Source organism: Euphorbia lathyris, chromosome 9 (genome assembly GCF_963576675.1).
Source record: "Euphorbia lathyris chromosome 9, ddEupLath1.1, whole genome shotgun sequence".
NCBI classification, from domain to species: Eukaryota; Viridiplantae; Streptophyta; class Magnoliopsida; order Malpighiales; family Euphorbiaceae; genus Euphorbia; species Euphorbia lathyris.
The window spans coordinates 24,791,805-24,812,419 of record NC_088918.1 but is presented as its reverse complement, the minus strand read 5'-3'; the positions used below and the strand labels follow the sequence as shown (position 1 = coordinate 24,812,419).

Below are 20,615 nucleotides of genomic sequence, written 5' to 3'. Positions count from 1 at the left end.
TGAGAACCGTCATCTTTGTTACTGGCTTGTGAATGAGTGTTGAAGGTTGTGTGCAAATGATTGTAAGATTCGGCTAGTGCATGTATACCGGGAAGGTAATTGCGTTGCAGATTGGATGGCTAACTTCGTAGGACGTCTATCTTTAGGTTTTCACGAGTGTGAGGAGCCTCCTGCAGGCATCTAGGATGTTCTTTTTTTCTGATTATTGTGGGACGAATCGTCCGTGGATGATTCGGTCCTAGTTTTCTGTTTTCTGGGTTTGTAGCCCTCCATTCGACCAAACAATTAAATAAAAATATAAAAATACATAAATCATGTATAGGAAGAGAATCATGAACTTACTAAGCTTCTTCACGGTCTCTATATAGATCGCCTTTACCGGCTGTAATCAAGGTATTTATCTTGGGGCAAAGCAGACAGGAAAAGATCAAGAATCAATAGCCAAGGAACGCTAGTTCAACATCTGGATTTCAGCTTTCTGTTTTGGTCTCCCTTGGTTTGCTAGAATAGACTCTTAGATGGACAGAATGTTATGCGCTGCTTGGTCCCCCGGCACGGTGGAGGTTCCATAGCGCGTCATGAGCACCGGGCTAAGGGCTCATTGGTGACCTTCTTACCGATTTTCTTTTGGCTGCTTAGTAATCATGTCTCCAGACCTTCCTTCTTCCTTCTATTAACGGGGGGAGCTACTCTCTTTTAGCGACTCGGAACTCTGTTCACGACACGGTTAGCCCTGGTTCGATTGACCGAGGGTTCGCCTCAAACAAAATGAGAAAAAATGAGAGGTTTATTGATTCGAAGTCACTACGAAAGGAAACATTTTTTTATAAAGGCCTTAGGCGATGGAGAAGGGCTGGACACAATGAGAAGAGAAGCGGCTCAGCCAGCACAGTCCTATGGTAAGTTTATGTTAGGGTTTAGTGTCCTATAGACAATTGTTCCAGGATATAAACCTAATGTAAATGAATTGTTCTTTATGTCATTTGTTTTAATAAGATATGGTTTCATAACCGTATAAAGGCAACATCGTTTAAAGAACTAAATAAGTTTAATAAAAGGAAATCCCTAAGTTTATTTAAAGTAATTATAAAGTGTTCATACAAGCATAAAGTGAGACGAAGCATTATAATAAACTTAAAACCACCCCAAGTCAAGTGATATGTTTTGAATAGGGATTGACATAACACTGTTGAGACTTGCATGTAACAAAGTTTTCTATCGAGACAGAGAGCTGATCTCACAAGCTTCAGATATGCAGATATCTGGATAGTTACATGGATCCAATGAAAGGAGTTCACTAGGATTGAGGACCCGACTTGAGATAACAGGATGGGTAGATTTATCCTTGTCACATGTTCATCTCATTGGTATTAATAGGTATAAGTAATCCTAATACTCAAAGGAATGTTAATTAGTGATTCTGGATTATGGAATGTGATGTTTTGATCCTGTTGTAACACGATCCATAACAGGGATGACTCTGGGGTGTGTACGGCAGACGTTGGGTATCACAGGAAGTAATTGCAGGATAGTTATACATTGGATTAAGCATTTGTCACTCCTGATAAATGGGAGATACATCCAAGGATCGCTTGTGGAAGACTTAACTCTAAATCCTTGCAATGTGATAGCTTAAGACTTGAAATGCAGATTTCACTTAACCTATCTAATTGGAGTTAACTCGGCCTGTACAAGTAAAACGAACGCCTCGCTATATGTGACTTGACATTGCCCATAGTCATAAGATTCTGTTCAAGGATGTAGTTGATGAAGGATCGAATTATACTGTAACTAATACGGAAAGGTCAACGACAGAATCAACCTGTCTTCTTATAACTCTGGGGGAATGTTTCAGATCTGCCAATCACAGTTCGCGTACTCATTCCGTTATACAAAGATTAAATATAATTATGAGAAAATTAATTTAATAGTTGTATACGGCTAGAAGCAATAAGAACCTAATGGGTCACACATAAGACTTGGAACCCAAAAGAGAAACAGATGTTAATTAATTGACGGAAGCCCAACTGAGTCCACTAAGGCCCAGTAGTATAGGGGGGCGAATTTGTGTATTAAACGCACAAAGGAATAGATTTAATTTAAACAATTATAATTAAATTATGATTATGAATTAAATTAATTATAGGATAAATAAGTTAGGAGGTTTAATGAGATTAAATTGTTTTTATTATTATCCTATCAATAAGTTATTATTATCTTTATATTTAAATATAATTATAGATAATAACAATAAGAATTTTATTCCGAATTAAATTCTTATTCAGTAACCTAATTCTATCTGACTAGGGTTTAGATGGAAGAGGCAATATATACCCCCTCATTGTAAATTTCGGCTACCCCTAGTCTCTCACGCAGACTGAGAATTTCGACCCCTACAGTAGAGGACGGAATTCCACCGATTGCTTCCGAATCAATTGATTACATCTCTTTCTTTTTCTCTTTGATCTTGTGTTGATTAATTAGAGGCAATCTATCTTGATTGCTATTACTTGGTTGAGTTCTAATCGTTTACTTATATGTTTTGTTATGTTCATGAATGTAGAAAAGACATACAAAAGGAGAAATTCGTTTTGCTTCTCCTATATCAAGTCAGTTCACGATTTCGCGGATTTTCGGAGATTGAACCGTCGGATCATCGCGATTTTTGGACAGGAGCTCCTAGACATATTATTCCACGTTTCCACCGTTGGGATTGTCGTTCGGAGGTCTGGAAGGTCTGTTCGGGTAGGAGAAGATTGGTAGACAGTTTCCATCTCTTTTGAAGTTGTGGGTACTTCGTTTGCAACGGTAGATTGATCGTCATAAAGGTATTTATGTTCAATCCCTCCTTATATGAAATAACGATTAACGGATCTTGAAAAAAGGAAATAGGTAAAAAATTTATATTTCCGCTGCCAAACGTTTGCCTCTTTCCTTCAGTGGTATCAGAGTTTGCGTTAAATCCGTTATTTCATATATGAAAAAAGGGTTTTCAATCAGATTGAATAGATTTATTGTTAGGTTAATTAATAAATTTGATTTGGTTAATTAATCTAAAGATAAATGGTTAAGATGAGATTAAGATGTTTTATGATTCGGTTAATTAGCAAAGCGGTTTGTAGAATTAAACGATTGATTAAAACAATGTTTGCATATGTGATATACGTGTTTTGTGGATTAAGGGTTTAACCATTTGAATCGTTAAAAGAGTTAATTCGATTAATCTTTGAAAATTTTGATTTTGTTAACGATTTAAACGAAACGGTTAGAATCGATTAATTAGATATATATTTCAAAGGTTATATATATAATTATAAATTACTTTATATATTTATATATAAAAGTTTTGATTAAAGTTTTTCCTAAATTGAAAGTTTTTGTTTAAAACGAATTTATTAAAATTTAATTTTAATAAAATAAAATAAACAAAGGTTGCAAACAGTAGCATTTAGCTAAGCAGAGGGCTTCCGTCTATCACAGACTTTCTATCTCTCTCTTGCTCGGAAAACTGTTCGCAACATATACTCTTTGAATAAAGAGTTGTTTTGTGTTCCAACTCTATTAAAAGAGTTGGACACACCAACTCTTTGATTCAAAGAGTTAGAGCTGGCGGCAATTACTGCCCTGGCGCAGTGGATGTGATCCACGCGGGGACGAACCCGATTTTCGTCCCCATCTCGTTTATTAGGTGATTTTGGTTTTTCTAAATATTTTGTATTTTCAGAAAACTAAAATTGATATATATAGAATTAATTGATCCACATGATTTAATCGTTGTCTATTTTAAATTATATAGATTGAATTCAGTTGTCTAATTAAGATGTTTTGATACGGTTAATTAGATAAACTATTTCATTCATACAAAATTAAAATTTAGGAACAACGAATCAGCCCATATGAATTTATTAATTGTTATAATTAATAAAAGGATATGGTAATGGTATGTGTTTTAATTTGATTTTGCAAACCGTTTTGTGCTTAATAAATATACTTGATATATTAGTTAATCACGTTAAATGGTTTTGGTAAAATGATTAAACACAATGATGTATAATCTCTCGTCTTAAAAGTGTTGTGTTCTGGAATTGATTTTACAAAGTTTAATTATTTGTATGTGATACGGTTGAATTAAACACGTTAAATAATCTTGATAAAATAATTGAACACAAATAATTAATATTTTGTATAGTTGTATTTTGAAGTGTCTAATTAAATTTATATTTGATATACTTTAATTAAGATAAAATACAAATGATACAAAATTAATTAAAGGTTAATTAGATAGTAAAGTTAATTAAAGGACTAAATTGAAAATATAATTAATCTAAAGGTTTAATTTGATTAACTTAAATATTACATAAAGGATTTATGTAATCAACCAATTAAATTTATTTAATTGAGTGTTTGCATGTTTGGAGTTATGGACATATTTGGACCCTCTATAATAGTTATTTAGTCTTTTGGTATTTTTGGAAAATAGGACATGCGTGTCCTACCTTATCTACTCTTTATTGTAATTTCTCTTCTCATTTAAGTCCCTTCAAATTAGTTGAAGTATTCTTTAGTAGTATAGAAATTCATGTTGATGTAATTTCAAGGCGCCAAGGAAAAGACGGAGGACCTGGAGGATAAATATGTAATAGTTAGTATTTACCCTAGGGTGACCTTTATTCCGTTTCTGGCTCAACGGAATAATTTAGATAATATGTCCATAACTACCAATGTAAATTGTATTTGTCTGATGTATGCTAAAGCAAATCAAGACTATGTTAGATTATGAGACTTAAAATAAAAATCTCTCACTAATTAAAAGTTAAGTAAATAAGCAAGTTATTAAAATCGGTTGCCCCTCCCTAATATTATAGTTCAGCCGACAGTACTAGGGGCCTTTGGGTTGTTGAGCAAACTCAAGCTCGGGGTCTTATGGTAACACCTGAATTATCGAAACTCGCTTTTTCATGAATATGGGGTAATACTTAAATTAGATTATGATAATTGGATGGGTAAACTCATGTTGTTATAAACTAATGGACAATATGGTTGGGATTAATATGAATAACATATTAGTTACTAATGTGCTTAGTAACCCAATAAACTAGGAATCACATTGTTGAGTAAATTTAAAGTGAAATTTCAGGAGTTAGGATCCTAGCTCACTAAAGGATTTGTGAAATTCTTCGAATTAATATGGAGGACTATTAATTTGGCAAAATAGTGGGAGCAATTTAAAATGAATTAAAAGACCTATAATTTTTAAATTGATATACTTTAAAGCAAATGAATAAACATACGTCACTCTATCTCACTCTCAAGTTAAAGTAAATACTCTGAATCACCATATCCAAAATGGATCTACATAATATTTTAACCGATAACAAATTGAATAGTTCAAAATTCACCGACTACTTTGGCAAACTCAAAATTGTTTTGAAGTTCGAAAAGATTGGGCATGTCGATGCCCAATGCCCTTGTAGATGATGCTCCTGTCAAAATATTGATGTTTGCTGGAAGCACCAATCAGATGACGAACGTACAGGATGTATCACACTTGCAGCTATGGCACTTTGTGTCAAGACGATTGATTACATCACCGAAGCTTTCTAGTATTAGATTTGAATTAAGTGTCGACTTAGTTCTACGATCCCTCCTGAAGATTTATTCATAAGCTCATCATGAATAAACTCAAAGACCTCTATAGAAGAGCTCTTGAATATGCTCAAGTCAGTTGAGTCCAAATCTTAAGAAAGTGATGTAAGCACTTGGTATTGAGGGATCTCACGAGTGAAAAGGGAAGTTTCCCAATTCTTAAGAACCCAAATCAATAAAAGCAAGTAGGGAATGCCACCAATATGGTAAAGAAAGGAAATGGAAGAAGAACTGTAAGAAGTACTTAGACTCTCTCTAGAAGACGGGTCAGGATGGTGCTTTTACATTTGGAATTAAAAGATAGATAATTCAACCTACTTGTGGGAATGTCACCTAGGCCATATAAACAAAAGACACATGTAAGTCTTGTTTAAAGGCAAATATGACAAATGACACCCTTTAGCAATAAATGAGAATGTGTATCTGACACTCTAGGACTAGTACATTCAGATGTAGTTAGTCATATATCAACACAAGTAAAGAAAAGGTTCAGTCACTTCATTAGTTTCATAAGATGATCATACCAGATATTGATACATCTTTTTGATGAAGCATAAATCAGAATCTTTTGAGAAAGTTCAAATGATTCAAGAATGAAGTAGTAAATCAAACAAGAAAGACTATTAAAGTACTTCGATTAGATCGAGGCAGAAAATTTTTTTCAAATGATTTCCTGAATTATCTAAATGAATATGGATTCATTCACAATGGACTCCTTTGTATACACAACGATGTATCTGAAAGGAGATATTGTACTCTATTAGATATAGTACAATCCATGATGAGCGTAACCTCTCTTCCAAAGATGTTCTAGGGCTACACCTTGGAAACCGCCTTATGTACCTTAAACCGAGTATCCACAAAATCCGCCAGTTCTGTTCATGGAAAAATAAACCCAGTTTCTCTTTTATGAGAGTTTAGGGGTGGTCAGCATATGTTAAACACATAACATCAGATAAGTTAGATTCTAAATCTAATAAATACTTCTTCATTGGATATCCGAAAGAAAAGTAGGATATTACTTCTATCATCCAGATGATCGAAAGTAACGGTATCCAAAGACGCTATACTTCTAAAGAAAGAGTTTCTTCTAGAAACACAAATAAAAAGCGTAATTGAACTTGATGAAGTTCAAAAGGAAGGATAGGCTGAAATAGCGGAAGCGATGGTGGAACACGAATCTGTCTCACAAGATGAGACACTGGCGACATTACTAACTCATAGGTCTGGTCAAGTTCATCAAAATCCCTAAGAGATTTGGATTTCTAGTGGGAGCCGATGAAATCCCAAAGAGATTTGGATTTCTAGTGGGAGACAACGAAGAGGTTCAAGTATTAGACGATGAACCTACATCTTACGAGGAGACTCTTGCAAACCTATACATGTAAACTAGTGGGAGCTCGTATGAGCCTTTACATGCAAACTAGTGGGAGCTTGGTCATTTACTTAGTATGACATTTCAATGATATTCTACTAATGGGAACGACATAGCTACACTGCAATTGGTGAAAATTATGGTTATCGGATAAAGTTCTCCATAATAGACTTAGGAGAAGCAGCTCACATCTTAAAGATTAAGATCTAAGATTAAGAAGACTGCTTGACCCCTCCCAGTCTAAATGCATTGACAAAGTGCTCAAAGCGTTTCGCATTAGACCTAACATCATTGTTACTTTAAGCATGACAAAGTCGATTATAAGTCAATCCAAGTGATGGTCACTGGATTGTTGTCAAGGACAATCTTAAGTACTTAAGATAAACTATGGACATGTTCCAAGTATATGGAGATGATAAAATTGAAAGTTGGAGACTTTCAGATATAAGTCATCAAATAGATAAAGATGATTTGACAGAATACAAGTTTATTCTAAAAAAGGTACGGTTAGCTGGAATAGTTCCAAGCAGGAAACCGTAGCTCAGCCAAAGGTCAAAATCAGAGTATGTAACAGCTTTGGAAGCAGCTGATAGGAAGTTTGGAAAGGAAGTTCATTAATGAACTAGGTGTGGTACCTGACATTGTTAATGAGATTAACAATAGAGCTATTGCTCTTGCCAAGGACCCGTAGTCTCATAATACGTCCAAACACTACCTCAGTCGTTACTATCTCTACCGAGAGATAACAACAAGAGTAGATGTGAGAATCAAAACGGAGTGCCCATAAAAGGACAATCTTATAGATCCATTTAAAGAATGCCTTAACCCCAAAAGGTTCATAATGGTCATGCGTACGCTTTTGGGAATGTTTTTAGAAACAGTTGGCTTTAGTCCAAGTGGGAGTATGTTAGGGTTTAGTGTCCTATAGACAATTTTTCCAGGATATAAACCTAATGTAAATGAATTGTTCTTTATGTCATTTGTTTTAATAAGATATGGTTTCATAACCGTATAAAGGCAACCTCTTTTAAAGAACTAAATAAGTCTAATAAAAGGAAATCCCTAAGTTTATTTAAAGTGATTATAAAGTGTTTATACAAGCATGAAGTGAGACGAAATATTATAATAAACTAATAAACTTAAAACCACCCCAAGTCAAGTGATATGTTTTGAATAGGGATTGACATAACACTGTTGAGACTTGCATGTAACAATGTTTTCTGTCGAGACAGAGAGCTGATCTCACAAGCTTCAGATATGCAGATATCTGGATAGTTACATGGATCCAATGAAAGGAGTTCATTAGGATTGGGGACCCGACTTGAGATAACAGGATGGGTAGATTTATCCTTGTCAGATGTTCATCTCATTGGTATTAATAGGTATAAGTAATCCTAATACTCAAAGGAATGTTAATTAGTGATTCTGGGTTATGGAATGTGATGCTTTGATCCTGTTGTAACACGATCCATAACAGGGATGGCTCTGGGGTGTGTACGGCAGACGTTGGGTATCACATGAAGTAATTGCAGGATAGTTATACATTGGATTGAGCATTTGTCACTCCTGATAAATGGGAGATACATCCAAGGATCGCTTGTGGAAGACTTAACTCTAAATCCTTGCAAGGTGATAGCTTAAGACTTGAAATGCAGATTTCACTTAACCTATCTAATTGGAGTTAACTCAGCCTGTACAAGTAAAACGAACGTCTCACTATATGTGACTTGACATTGCCCATAGTCATAAGATTCTGTTCAAGGATGTAGTTGATGAAGGATCGAATTATACTGTAACTAATACGGAAAGGTCAACGACAGAATCAACCTGTCTTCTTATAGCTCTGGGGGAATGTTTCGGATCTGCCAATCACAGTTCGCGTACTCATTCCGTTATACAAAGATTAAATATAATTCTAAGAAAATTAATTTAATAGGTGTATACGGCTAGAAGCAATAAGAACCTAATGGGTCACACATAAGACTTGGAACCGAAAAGAGAAACAGATGTTAATTAATTGACGGAAGCCCAACTGAGTCCACTAAGGCCTAGTAGTATAGGGGGGCGAATTTGTGTATTAAATGCACAAAGGAATTGATTTAATTTAAACAATTATAATTAAATTATGATTATGAATTAAATTAATTATAGGATAAATAAGTTAGAAGGTTTAATGAGATTAAATTGCTTCTATTATTATTCTATCAATAAGTTATTATTATCTTTATATTTAAATATAATTATAGATAATAACAATAAGAATTTTATTCCGAATTAAATTCTTATTCAGTAACCTAATTCTATCTAACTAGGGTTTAGATGGAAGAGGCTATATATACCTCCCTCATTGTAAATTTCGGCTACCCCTAGTCTCTCTCGCAGACTGAGAATTTCGACCCCTACAGTAGAGGACGAAATTCCACCGATTGCTTCCGAATCAATTGATTACATCTCTTTCTTTTTCTCCTTGATCTTGTGTTGATTAATTAGAGGCAATCTATCTTGATTGCTATTACTTGGTTGAGTTCTAATCGTTTACTTATATGTTTTGTTATGTTCATGAATGTAGAAAAGACATACAAAAGGAGAAATTCGTTTTGCTTCTCCTACATCAGGTCAGTTCACGATTCCGTGGATTCCTGGAAATTGAACCGTCGGATCATCGCGATTTTTGGACAGGAGCTTCTAGACATATTATTCCACGTTTTCACCATTGGGATTGTCGTTCGGAGGTCTGGAAGGTCTGTTCGGGTAGGGGAAGATTGGTAGACAGTTTCCATCTCTTTTGAAGTTGTGGGCACTTCGTTTGCAACGGTAGATTGATCGTCATAAGGGTATTTATGTTCAATCCCTCCTTATATGAAATAACGATTAACGGATCTTGGAAAAAGGAAATAGGTAAAAATTTTATATTTCCGCTGCCAAACGTTTGCCTATTTTCCTTCAGTTTACCGCTCCACTAATGTGAGGTCAATGATCAATATGTGTTCATTTTCTCGCTCAAAGCGGGCGGATTTAGCTGCTTCTTCATAGATCAATTCTTCACTGTCAGAATACTTCTTTTGTCTCCCTCGAAATCTCTCCCTCCAGTTCAGTTGTGTAACAAGGCGGAAAGCTAGCCATAAGTCAAGTAAGGTTAACAGCCCTATACTGGCTTACCATACTGACCAAAAACGGATATAGCGCACTACCCATCCACGAATATGTTCACTGTACCGCACCGAAGTTTGTCTAGGTTTCGTAACTATCCTGTAGGGGCCCTCCAGTTACGTAGCTCTGGATGCTAAAAGAAAGAATGACTGCAACAACATATTAGGCGCTCTAGATAGATTGAAAAAGTTGTGAATAGGGCTTCAGTTCTTATTTCACCAAGGTAGTTCCGCGGGCAGTTTTCTTGCATGTATACATCTATCTCCGTAAAAAATAAACTTTTTTTGGGATGTACTTTAGCCCGTAGGGCATAAGAGCAGTAGTTTGGTAGGGAAAGAGAAAATTCTTCTTGTTATGGGAACAAAAGCAGTATCACAATCGGGATATTAGGTGTGAGTTTGAACTTTTTGGTATTTTCCGTTTCTTTGGATGAAATGATGGTGAAGGTGCGGATTCAGATGAGGCAGTTTATGCGCGTGCGGTCGAGAATGAGTACCTATCCTTTACGGGAATCGAACCCGTGTTCGACCTACGGAAGAGCGTGGATAGAGTAACCATTATCTCAATCATTTTTGGAGTCATTTTTGGTAGTACAAAGGGGGAATTGGTCCAAAAATTGGAAGAAGCTCCACCTTATCCTAGATAACCTATCTACCCACTCGGGATCGAGAACTGGTTCAAAAGTGGAAGGTGGTCCAAAGTACACCCCTTTTTTATTACAGCCCAAACTCAGATCTGATTAATCTCCGACTAATTATTAATTCTTGAGAGTTATGTCCGTCCGATTAGCGTCTGACATTTTTTATAATCTTGTTTTCAATGTTAAGGATATTTCAGGATCTTACCTTCTTTTTAAAAAAATCTGCATATGAGATAAAATCTTAACGGTCTAGAAAACTTTAACTTTTTCATTCAAGTTTTGGGATTTTCTTTCAATTTGTAGCTAGAAGAAAGTATTTTCTTTACTTCTCTGTTTTTTTTCTTTATTGAATAATTTTTTTTATCAATCTACTATTTATTTAAATTTTTGGTTCTTTCTTATATTTCTTGATTGTGGGTTTTCCACCAATATTAGTGTTATCTCGTAGAAAAACAGAAGAATTTCATTTAGCATCATATAGGTCTGGCTTCTGAAAGATTATGAAATCATTCTTAAAGAAAAAGACTTTAAAATCGATTCTAAATGAAGTTTGTTTCCGACGTTATGCCAAAAACAATTTCAAATCTATCATGACTTACTATGTTGAAGGTGTATATTCAACTTTTTATGATGTACTAATTTTTTAATTAATCATATCGCGATAGTATTTTTCTGTGAAACAAACAATTACATTTTTCATAAAAAAAAAAAAAAAAACAAAACGTAAGTAATTTAATTGTTTAAAAAAATAATATTGTTAAAACGACAATGTTCAACCACATGAACAACTCATCAGTACCGATTACAAATCCCAAAACGACAAGCTATTAAAATATTTCTATTTCTATTTTATTTTATTTTTGAAAAAGGAGCTCTGTAAAAATGGTGGAAGAAAGAAGATAGTAGATCGAAACAGGGAATTAGAGATACCAAAAACGACAATCACGCAAAACACGCAGAGCAGAGGCCAACGAGAAGACCAGAAGTTAATGGCTATCTTAGCATCATCACCGGCACAGAAGGGAATAGTGATTACAGTGCCAGTTCTGGTGCTGTCGGTCTCAGTTGCAGCTATTATGCTCTTCTTCCTCCTCTCTTCTCTATCCTCATGTGATTGTCCGGTTTCTGTTCCTTCTCTACAACGCTCTGACGGTGGCTCCACCGGTGGTGGATTTGGAGAATCTGAGGCGAAGATATCTACGACGAAAGAGGATATTGACTGGGTTAAGGATCAGATCCGTGTGAATGGATTACATATGCAGGAGAATGTTCTTAGAAAGGGAATTAACCCTCGCACTAGGGCTCAGCAACTCCAAGATCTCATTCAGTAAGAGCTCTTTCCTTCTGATTTTGAATTTGTTAACAATGTGATTTGAGTTTATCTATGCGAATGTGCTTCATTTCAGTATCGAATAGTGTGAATGTGCTTCATTTCAGTATCAAATAATTTTGAACTCGGGCGAAGTTAATTTTTCTTAGATCATAGGAATTCATGTGATATTTGCGTGATGGATATGTTGGTAGCGTTTATTACCCTTGAGGGGTTTCGTGAATGGTTTACTTGCACTTGAACTTGATGCTTGACCTAACTGATGAGAGGGAAAAGAAAGATATAAACAATGGTAAAAAAGCATTCTGAGGCCACACTGATCATTTAGATAAATTTTGGTGGATTGAGTATCTGATCTTTCGCTTCAACATATTGAACCCCTTGATCATGGCTAGAAAATTAAGCTTTGAACATTAAATTTGGTTAAAAGAGCTTTATTGATTTCATCTGCATTGGAAATCTTTTTCAACGGTGTTTGAAAACAGTTTTTTTAATGTGTAATGTGTTTATATAGAAAGTGTAAAAACTTATTTCGAACATTAAAAAATACAATTTAGACACAAACAAAATGAAATGAGTAATGCACTTTTAACAAAATTAGACATTCACAGTTAATTAATTAATTTGGCAATGAGGGGCTTAACGTGACCAAACATAAATGATTAGGGGTTTGATGTGTTGAAATGAAAGATCAAGGGCTCAATCCACCAAAATCAGAATGATTAACGGTCTCAGGATGCTTTTCCCCATAAAGGATCGGTACTATCTACTGTCTAGACATTTCAATTAATGTGTGACATTTCATTTGATCAAGTTGACTCATTCTCTAAGCAATTGATTTATTCGTTTATGGCCTTGAAACTGAACTGTGGTTAATCATATGATTTATGCTTATGTGCAACTTCTTAGAAGCTAAATGATGCATGGTCGTTCAGTGTGTTGAAAATTAATTTGCTTATATTTCCTAGGTACAAGGGCATCTCACATTATGAGCAGCCAGAATCTGATAATAATCATACTGCACTTCCTTGCCCTGGTGCTCTCCTTGTGGAAGAGCACCATAGTAACTATGGGGAGCCCTGGGCTGGTGGGCGAGATGTGTTTGAATTCCTAGCTGAATCTGCCCATCTCTCACCTGGTTCACAAGTGCTTGAGATTGGATGCGGCACACTCCGTGTTGGCTTGCATTTTATCCGGTATCTTAATCCTGAACACTTCCACTGTCTTGAAAGGGATGACCTTTCTCTAATGGCTGCATTCAGATATGAGCTTCCTTCTCAGGGTCTTCTATACAAACGACCTCTGATTTTACGAGGGGAAGATATGGACTTCTCCAAGTTCGGTTCAGGAGTTGTGTATGATTTAATATATGCGAGTGCTGTGTTTCTTCACATGCCTGGTGATCTTGTCTGGGTTGGTCTAGAAAGGTTAGCGAATAAGCTGAAACCTTATGATGGACGAATTTTTGTTTCGCATAATATTAAGTTCTGTTCGAGATTGGGAGGTGATGAATGTACGAAAAGGCTTACAAGTTTAGGGCTGGAGTATTTGGGGAAGCATACCCATGACAGCTTGCTTTTTAACCACTACGAGATTTGGTTTGAATTCAAAAGGTTCAAAGCTTAGAAGATTCGGAATTTGGTCATTTTAGTTTTGGGTAATGCTGGTGCAAGTGTAAAGTAAACTGTAAAATTGCCCTGCCTGTTGTATGCATGTTTTGTTGTTTGGGATTGGGATACTTCCTTCAGCATATATGGAAGGTGAGCTCTTCATCATGCTGTTTATAATTGTTAGTAGAAGAGAGATTCGATAATCCCGTAGATTGCTATCGGGGTGGATCAGCTGTTTGTTGACATAGTTGGAGACTTGGCGTGCTCCACCGGAAAAGAAGAATACGAAATTTCATTTTTCACACTGATTGCAGAAGCTAGGGATTCTTTTGCTCAATCGTGTATTGACCTAACTTAACGCCAAACATACGTATTATTAGAGAAACAGGGAGATTCTTTTTCAGAAATTTCTACTTGAAATCCTACCATTTATTGTGCTTGACAAAACCTTACATATTGGATTGAACAGCTTGTTATGTTGCTTTTCTCTATATATTGACACATTAGTTTAGCCTGTTTATTGTTGACCTCTACTTTTCTTTATTTTTTGCTTATAAATTAAACTGACAAAGTCAAGGGGCAAAGTGATATTAATCTTTTTTTTTTTTTTGAAGTACAAATCAACCTCTTCTAGCTGAAAGAGGAGAAGTGTGATGTACTTCAAATATTACATCCGAGTATATTTATACTTCGAATATTAATCACTTACCTTCTTTTCTAAATGATTACTCCAATTATTTGAGTTTATGGAGTTTATGAAGTTCAATATTTGTCTCATAAGAAAATCCATAACTTGTGCCAAGCACCTGATCAATTAGCATTTGAATCCTAGAGGTCGAAATACGTATGTGATTAAAATACTTGACGAGAGAGTTTTTCCTCGCAAGAGAGATCTATCCAACTCGAACTTGAAAGTTATATTTCTCCTTGAATATATTGAAAGTTTGTTTCTGAAAGAGAACAAAAAAAAGAGGTGGAAATTTAAATTAGGGAATTGTGAGATGGTGGAAAATGGAAAGAGTTTAAGAGATAACTAGTTTTTGACCCGTGTGATGCACGGATTCATCTTAATATATAAATATTAACAAAAATATAATTAATAATTACAATTAATGATATAAAAAAGGAGGAAGTGACACCTCAGCTCCATCGTTACTGTTTTATATTATATATAGATATGCAAAGAAATAGAGAGATTTTAGGGACTAATTTAAATTATGTAGAACTTTTAGATATAGATATCCAGAGAATTAGAGAGATTTTAGAGATTAATTTAAATTCTGTAGAACTCTTAGATATAGTACGGATAAAATAATCTTTTTGTAAATAAATATAATAATATAACTAAAGTTAATATATTATATTTTTTATTAGTAAAAAAGGAGGAAGTGACACCTCAGCTCCATCGTTACTGTTTTATATTATATATAGAATATAGATATGTAGAGAATTAGAGGGATTTTAGGGATTAATTTAAATTATGCAGAACTTTTAGATATAGATATACAGAAAATTGGAGAGATTTTAGGGATTAATTTAAATTATGTAGAACTTTTAGATATAGATATGCAGAGAATTAGAGAGATTTTAGGGATTAATTTAAATTCTGTAGAACTCTTAGATATAGTACAGATAAAATAATCTTTTTATAAATAAATATAATAATATAACTCAAGTTAATATATTATATTTTTTATTATATTTTTTATCAGTAAAAAAGGAGGGAGTGACACCTCAGCTCCATCGTTACTATTTTATATTATATATAGATTGTGTTATATGATCAATAAATTCCTTGTTACATTATATACTGCAAATGTAACAAAAGCGATAATCGTATTAAATGGGTCATGCAATGTTTACGTAGACCCTAATGATCGGAGGAATTTGGCTATTCACATTAGATCCAGACTCATTTAAATCCTAGGCTCCATGGGTGCATCAAATTTGACTCTCAAATTTCAAAGCCAAGAAGAGTTAAATTCTTATTTAGTATTATGGTGTCCGATTGCAAATCCTTTAACCAATTCGCAAATCAAGTAGTTCATACTCTAGCTCGAGGGGAATTTGGAGAACCTATTCCACCTCCGTTTCTAATTGATGCATTGAGAGCCGGTGCCTAATAAAATCTCTTTCTTTTTTCAATGTTGTAGTAGTAGTAGTAAATAAAGCAAATTGCAACACAAAAACAATTGATCCTAAATATAAAGTTAAGGGATCAAAAGTATATTTATAATGAAATCAATATTACAATGATCTGTTAATAAGTAATTAACAATTCCCACCCAAAGAAAAGGGGTAAAAAAAAAGTTCCCCAGATCAATCTTAAAACAACACAACACAAATCATGTGAAAACATAAACAAATCCCAAGAAGCCTAAGCAAAACCAAACACTCTTACAATATATTTATGGCACAAATCAAAGCAGACCTATACTGGTTAGCAGACCCCAAAGGAAAAGATATAATGGGACTTTTCTTCCTTCTCACTTAGATTAGATTAGACATTCTCCTTCTATGCCGAGCTAGCGTAGTTTTCAAGTTCGGATCTGATGAAGCAACAACCATCTTGCTTCGTGTCAACGGAGCTATCTTCGAATCTGACCCGTTGCAATTGAGATTCTCTGTAATGATTTTCGCATCACCAAAACGGGAAACTTTATTTGAATCTCTTGAATTTGGTTTGAGACGAAACTCCGAGTAACTTAGGGATTGAGAACAAGAAAACTGAACTGAATTTCTTGATCCTGATCTAAGACTTGTAGCTCTTTTAGATATCTCCTTCTCTGCAGCAGTTTGCCTTAGCCTGCTAGCTGCAGTAGAAGTCATGAATCTAGGAAGGGAAGTGGAAGAAGCGGTCATGCTTCTTCGAATTCTATTTTCGGCTATCGGAGGAGTTTCGTTGATCTCTATATTATCTTCTTTGAGAATTATAGGTGTATTTTCCTTGTCTTCATCAAGTGTGCAAGTGGTTAAGAAAAGCTTCTTCTTTCCACTTAATAAAAACTCAGCTTTCTGTAATTGATTCCTAATCTTCTGACTCTCTTCTTCGGCTTCTCTCATGTCTTCTTCAAGCTCCATTATCCGTTTCTCCCGTGGCTTCATTATCTCCTAATCAAAAGGACATACACAACTGATAGTTTTAAACCAGATATAACTGCTGAGATTAGTAAAATTGGGGAAAAAACTTTGATAAACATACATACCGCTGGCACTTCTCCGTTGATTTCGGTTGCTCTTGCTCTATTCGCGAAACTCAAAGAGCAGATCGTCTCTCCAATATCCTCCTCACAAGGGCTTACATGCACAAGCATTAAAACCTTTGAACCATCACCTGAAGCAATTAGGTTCAGAAATGTTAAGCTTTTAGGTCATTATCATACAATAAATGATGGTTCTTTTTTTGGCAATAGCATTTAAGTTATTGCAGGAGTAAAAGCTTGATAAGGTTGTTATTTATTGTGGTCAATACTCCATAAAACAGTTCATGAAGAACAACAGTTGCTTCTTTTTCTAGGATAAATTACACCCATGGCCCCTCAACTTTGCCTTACTTTCTTTATGGTCCCCAAACTTCAAAACCGAACATAAAAGTCTATGAACTTTGCCTTTCACTAGCATAAAAGTCCCTTAAACAACCTCAAAATGGAAAAAACCAAGAATTAAAGTTGTTGAGAACTACATTTTCCATAAAACCAGCATTTTCGATTTTCCAAATCAGTATTTTCAGAGTTTTCTCTCTCTTAACCAAACAATATCTAAATGACTTCAAAACCAAAAAGTTCAAGAACCAAAGTTGTGTAGTATCATTTCTGTCCGCTCTACAATAGAGGGTTAACTGCTATTGGAGTGATCAAAGGTTAAGGGACTTTTATGTTAGTAAATGCAAAGTTAAGTGACGACTTTCATGTCCGGTTCCATCATGTCAATAAGCGCAGAGTTGAGTGGTTGTAGGTGTAATTTACCCTCTTTTTCTATGGCTTTAAAACATTGCAGTACTTTGGTATATTTCATTAGAATAGAGCAGTGTCTTACCTAAGGAATCTTTGAGGATTTGAGTTAGCTTGCTATTCCTGCATCCAAATAAATGAAAATTTGAATATATAAGAATAAAGTGCAAAAATTCAGAGAAACTGAAACTTTCCACTTGTGTATTACAGTATAAAAGGGACCCACAAAGCAGATTGCTATCAGAAAAAGGAAGAATTGATTAAAGATGAAAACTTGCCTGTAAGGCACATGGCCCCTCTTCCTTCTGAGAGCAGCAATAACATCAGCTAAAGCAGAAAGAGATAGATTTATTGCCCTTCCTTCGTCTAGTGTCTGTCCTGTGGCCCCTGTTTTCAGCAATCTTTCACTGCCTCCAAGATCTACCATCCAAAGTTTGCTTATTTCTCCATGTCCACAAATGTTGATCCTCATTAAGCTAGATATATAGTACTAAAACAGATAATTTAATTATCAAACCAGATGATTAATCAATATTAACTAAGGAAGACCCTTAAACCCACCAGTGTGATCTACTTGATGTCTCGTTCACATTAGTCCATGAAGTCGATCGAGCTCGTCTCCCCTTCGAGTACCACCATTTTGCTTTTGCCAAATCCGGGATTTTCACCTCTGTTAGTCCCTCGATTTCTACGTATCCTTTTGGATCCGTTTGGATGTTGAGATTGCTGGGGTGAAGTTATAAGAAACAACGAAATCAACATATTTAGGGGCCTGTAATTCGTTGTCCGAGTTTTCCATTCGTAAAGAGAATTATAAGTAGTTAAGTACCATTTAGCTGCAGTCTCATATGATTTACATGCTGTCTTTTGAGCAAGTAGATCTCTTAGATTTCCCATGTAAACCTCCAACATGCTCATCGAAAACGTTACAGAATGCGAGTTGGAGTTTTCGAAAGAAGCATGACGGTAAAGCTCTTCTAGAGCCCGAGGAATGATCCCAGGCTGGTCATTTGTGCCATCCTGCATATTGCAGAATGATTTCAAGTTTAAATGCATAAAAAACATCAACAACATAAACGCAAGGATAGGATGCTCGAATCGAATAGGTGACTAACCATTGTGAAAGTCTTCCCAGTCCCGGTTTGGCCATAAGCCAATATACACACATTATGCCCATCAAGTGCAGATCTAAGGATTGGTTCAACCTCAACGAAACAATCCTCTCCATAGTTTTCGAGCAGAACAAACATTCAATACACCAGCAACAAAAACATAAGTAACCTAAGAGAAACATGTCAAACTAAAAACCAACCTTGAGTTGCTGCTTGTTGGAAAACCTTATCGAATCTGAATTCCTTCCGAATTCCTGCAGATTTTACCATGATCTTTCCTAACCCAATTGAAATTGGTTCATGAACTCTTCTCCTTCCTGTCACTAGAAATGGCCTAACTCTGCAAAATACTCTTATACTGCCTGAAAACCAAAACCATTACTTTAAGTGAGCAAAAACCAAAATTAAGAACAGACAAAGCTAATTACTAGCTACCTTTAATATCTAATATCTTATTCAATGCTTCTTTACGCTTCTTGTCCAACAACCTCTCCTTCTGTCTCAGATGGGCAATTTCTTCTGTAAAATCAATTGAATCAAAATGTATAATTAAAACCCCTCTTGAACTTAAATCAAAACTTCAACACTTGAGAATTTTACCTTGTAGATTCGATATGGACAGCTCGAGCTCATCCTTTTCGTGCTCAGGAACAACATTGACATCTGTATAAATGCTGGGGTCAGACTCCCATTGCATCCCACCAAGGTAATCCAGATTTGGGGATGAAATTAGGGATTCTTGCAAAGAGATCTGCTCCTCCATTTCACTAGAAATCAACATTTTTCACTGGAAAAAGAGCAGACCCTTTTGACAGAAACAGATCATACAACAAGAAAGCAAAACTTCTGAGTCCTGAAAAGAACACCCCAATAGAAACTGTAACAAACAACAACGGCTATTTCTTTGAAATTGATTCTTACTTAGTACATAATAAGATAAACAACCTTAGACATTTGAAGAAAAGTTATAAAATTGACAGACTAGCAGAAAAGTAGTTGAAGTGGTATTATTTTAAAAAATGAAGATGAAGTGTAAATGAAGCTAAATCGCATTATATAAGCACGCAAAACCTGAACTTTTTGAACAATAATCACGAAACCAAAATTGGAAAGCAAATCCAAGATCATTTAAGACAATAAATGAAGTGATTTTCAAAAAGAACCCTAGAAAAAGGGAAACCCTAAGACTTTGAAGAAGCTAGAGAACAAAAAGAAGTCAAAAGCTGGGAAAGAAAAAAAAACCCTATGAAATTAAATGGGGAAACCAACCCAAGATTTCATTTTTCAATGATTGAACTCTCTCTTGGACTCTGATTAGGAGGTGAAAGTGGTTATGTACAGTAGTAATTTTATAAAGCTGACAGTAATGGCCAATAAGGAATGGAAGTATAGTGAAATGTTTGAAGATAATCTTTTTATTCCATGGTTGGTCCAGACCTACATGTTTTTTCAACAGAGGAGCGTACGGGGGCAAATTGGAATCAAAGTGGAAATTACATGTTTTTCAACCATTTTCAAATCTGAAATCATTTTCAAAAATGAAAAGGGATAACTATAAAAATAGATTTAATGGGGTGTCAATTTTTTTACCCGAAAACACGATTTATAGGCGATACGATATAATTAATATGAGAAATTATTTTCTCTAAAATTTATATCATATATAAATTAATATATATATGAGATAATACGATTTTAACACGATATAAAGCATTATTATCGGCTAAGAGTAATTTCAATTTGCAAAACATATAATTTTACTCTAATACAACATATTTTAACACAAAATCAAAACATAAAAG

General features: G+C 34.9%; 2 protein-coding genes across 4 annotated transcripts; one reads left to right on the top strand and one right to left on the bottom strand.

Moving 5' to 3' along the window:
- The first annotated feature begins 11,671 nt into the window (after positions 1 to 11,671).
- LOC136207097 (uncharacterized) lies at positions 11,672 to 14,271 on the top strand. The gene is made up of 2 exons (XM_065998371.1): positions 11,672 to 12,138; positions 13,110 to 14,271. The coding sequence occupies exons 1-2, from the start codon at positions 11,801 to 11,803 to the stop codon at positions 13,765 to 13,767; spliced, it is 996 nt and encodes a 331-aa protein (XP_065854443.1). The 5' UTR covers positions 11,672 to 11,800; the 3' UTR covers positions 13,768 to 14,271.
- A 1,676-nt stretch (positions 14,272 to 15,947) lies between these two features.
- On the bottom strand, positions 15,948 to 20,262 carry LOC136206525 (kinesin-like protein KIN-14U). Of its 3 annotated transcripts, none has more exons than XM_065997605.1 (11): positions 20,083 to 20,262; positions 19,414 to 19,666; positions 19,249 to 19,332; positions 19,014 to 19,175; positions 18,817 to 18,923; positions 18,531 to 18,721; positions 18,263 to 18,427; positions 17,980 to 18,177; positions 17,787 to 17,824; positions 16,958 to 17,085; positions 15,948 to 16,862 (listed from the first exon to the last, which is right to left on the bottom strand). In XM_065997605.1, the coding sequence occupies exons 2-11, from the start codon at positions 19,592 to 19,594 to the stop codon at positions 16,242 to 16,244; spliced, it is 1,875 nt and encodes a 624-aa protein (XP_065853677.1). In that variant the 5' UTR covers positions 19,595 to 19,666; positions 20,083 to 20,262; the 3' UTR covers positions 15,948 to 16,241. The 3 variants fall into 3 exon arrangements, with proteins under 3 accessions (XP_065853677.1, XP_065853679.1, XP_065853680.1); XM_065997607.1 differs by lacking the exon at positions 20,083 to 20,262 and adding an exon at positions 19,759 to 20,053; XM_065997608.1 differs by lacking the exon at positions 20,083 to 20,262 and adding an exon at positions 19,885 to 20,053.
- Positions 20,263 to 20,615: the final 353 nt, after the last annotated feature.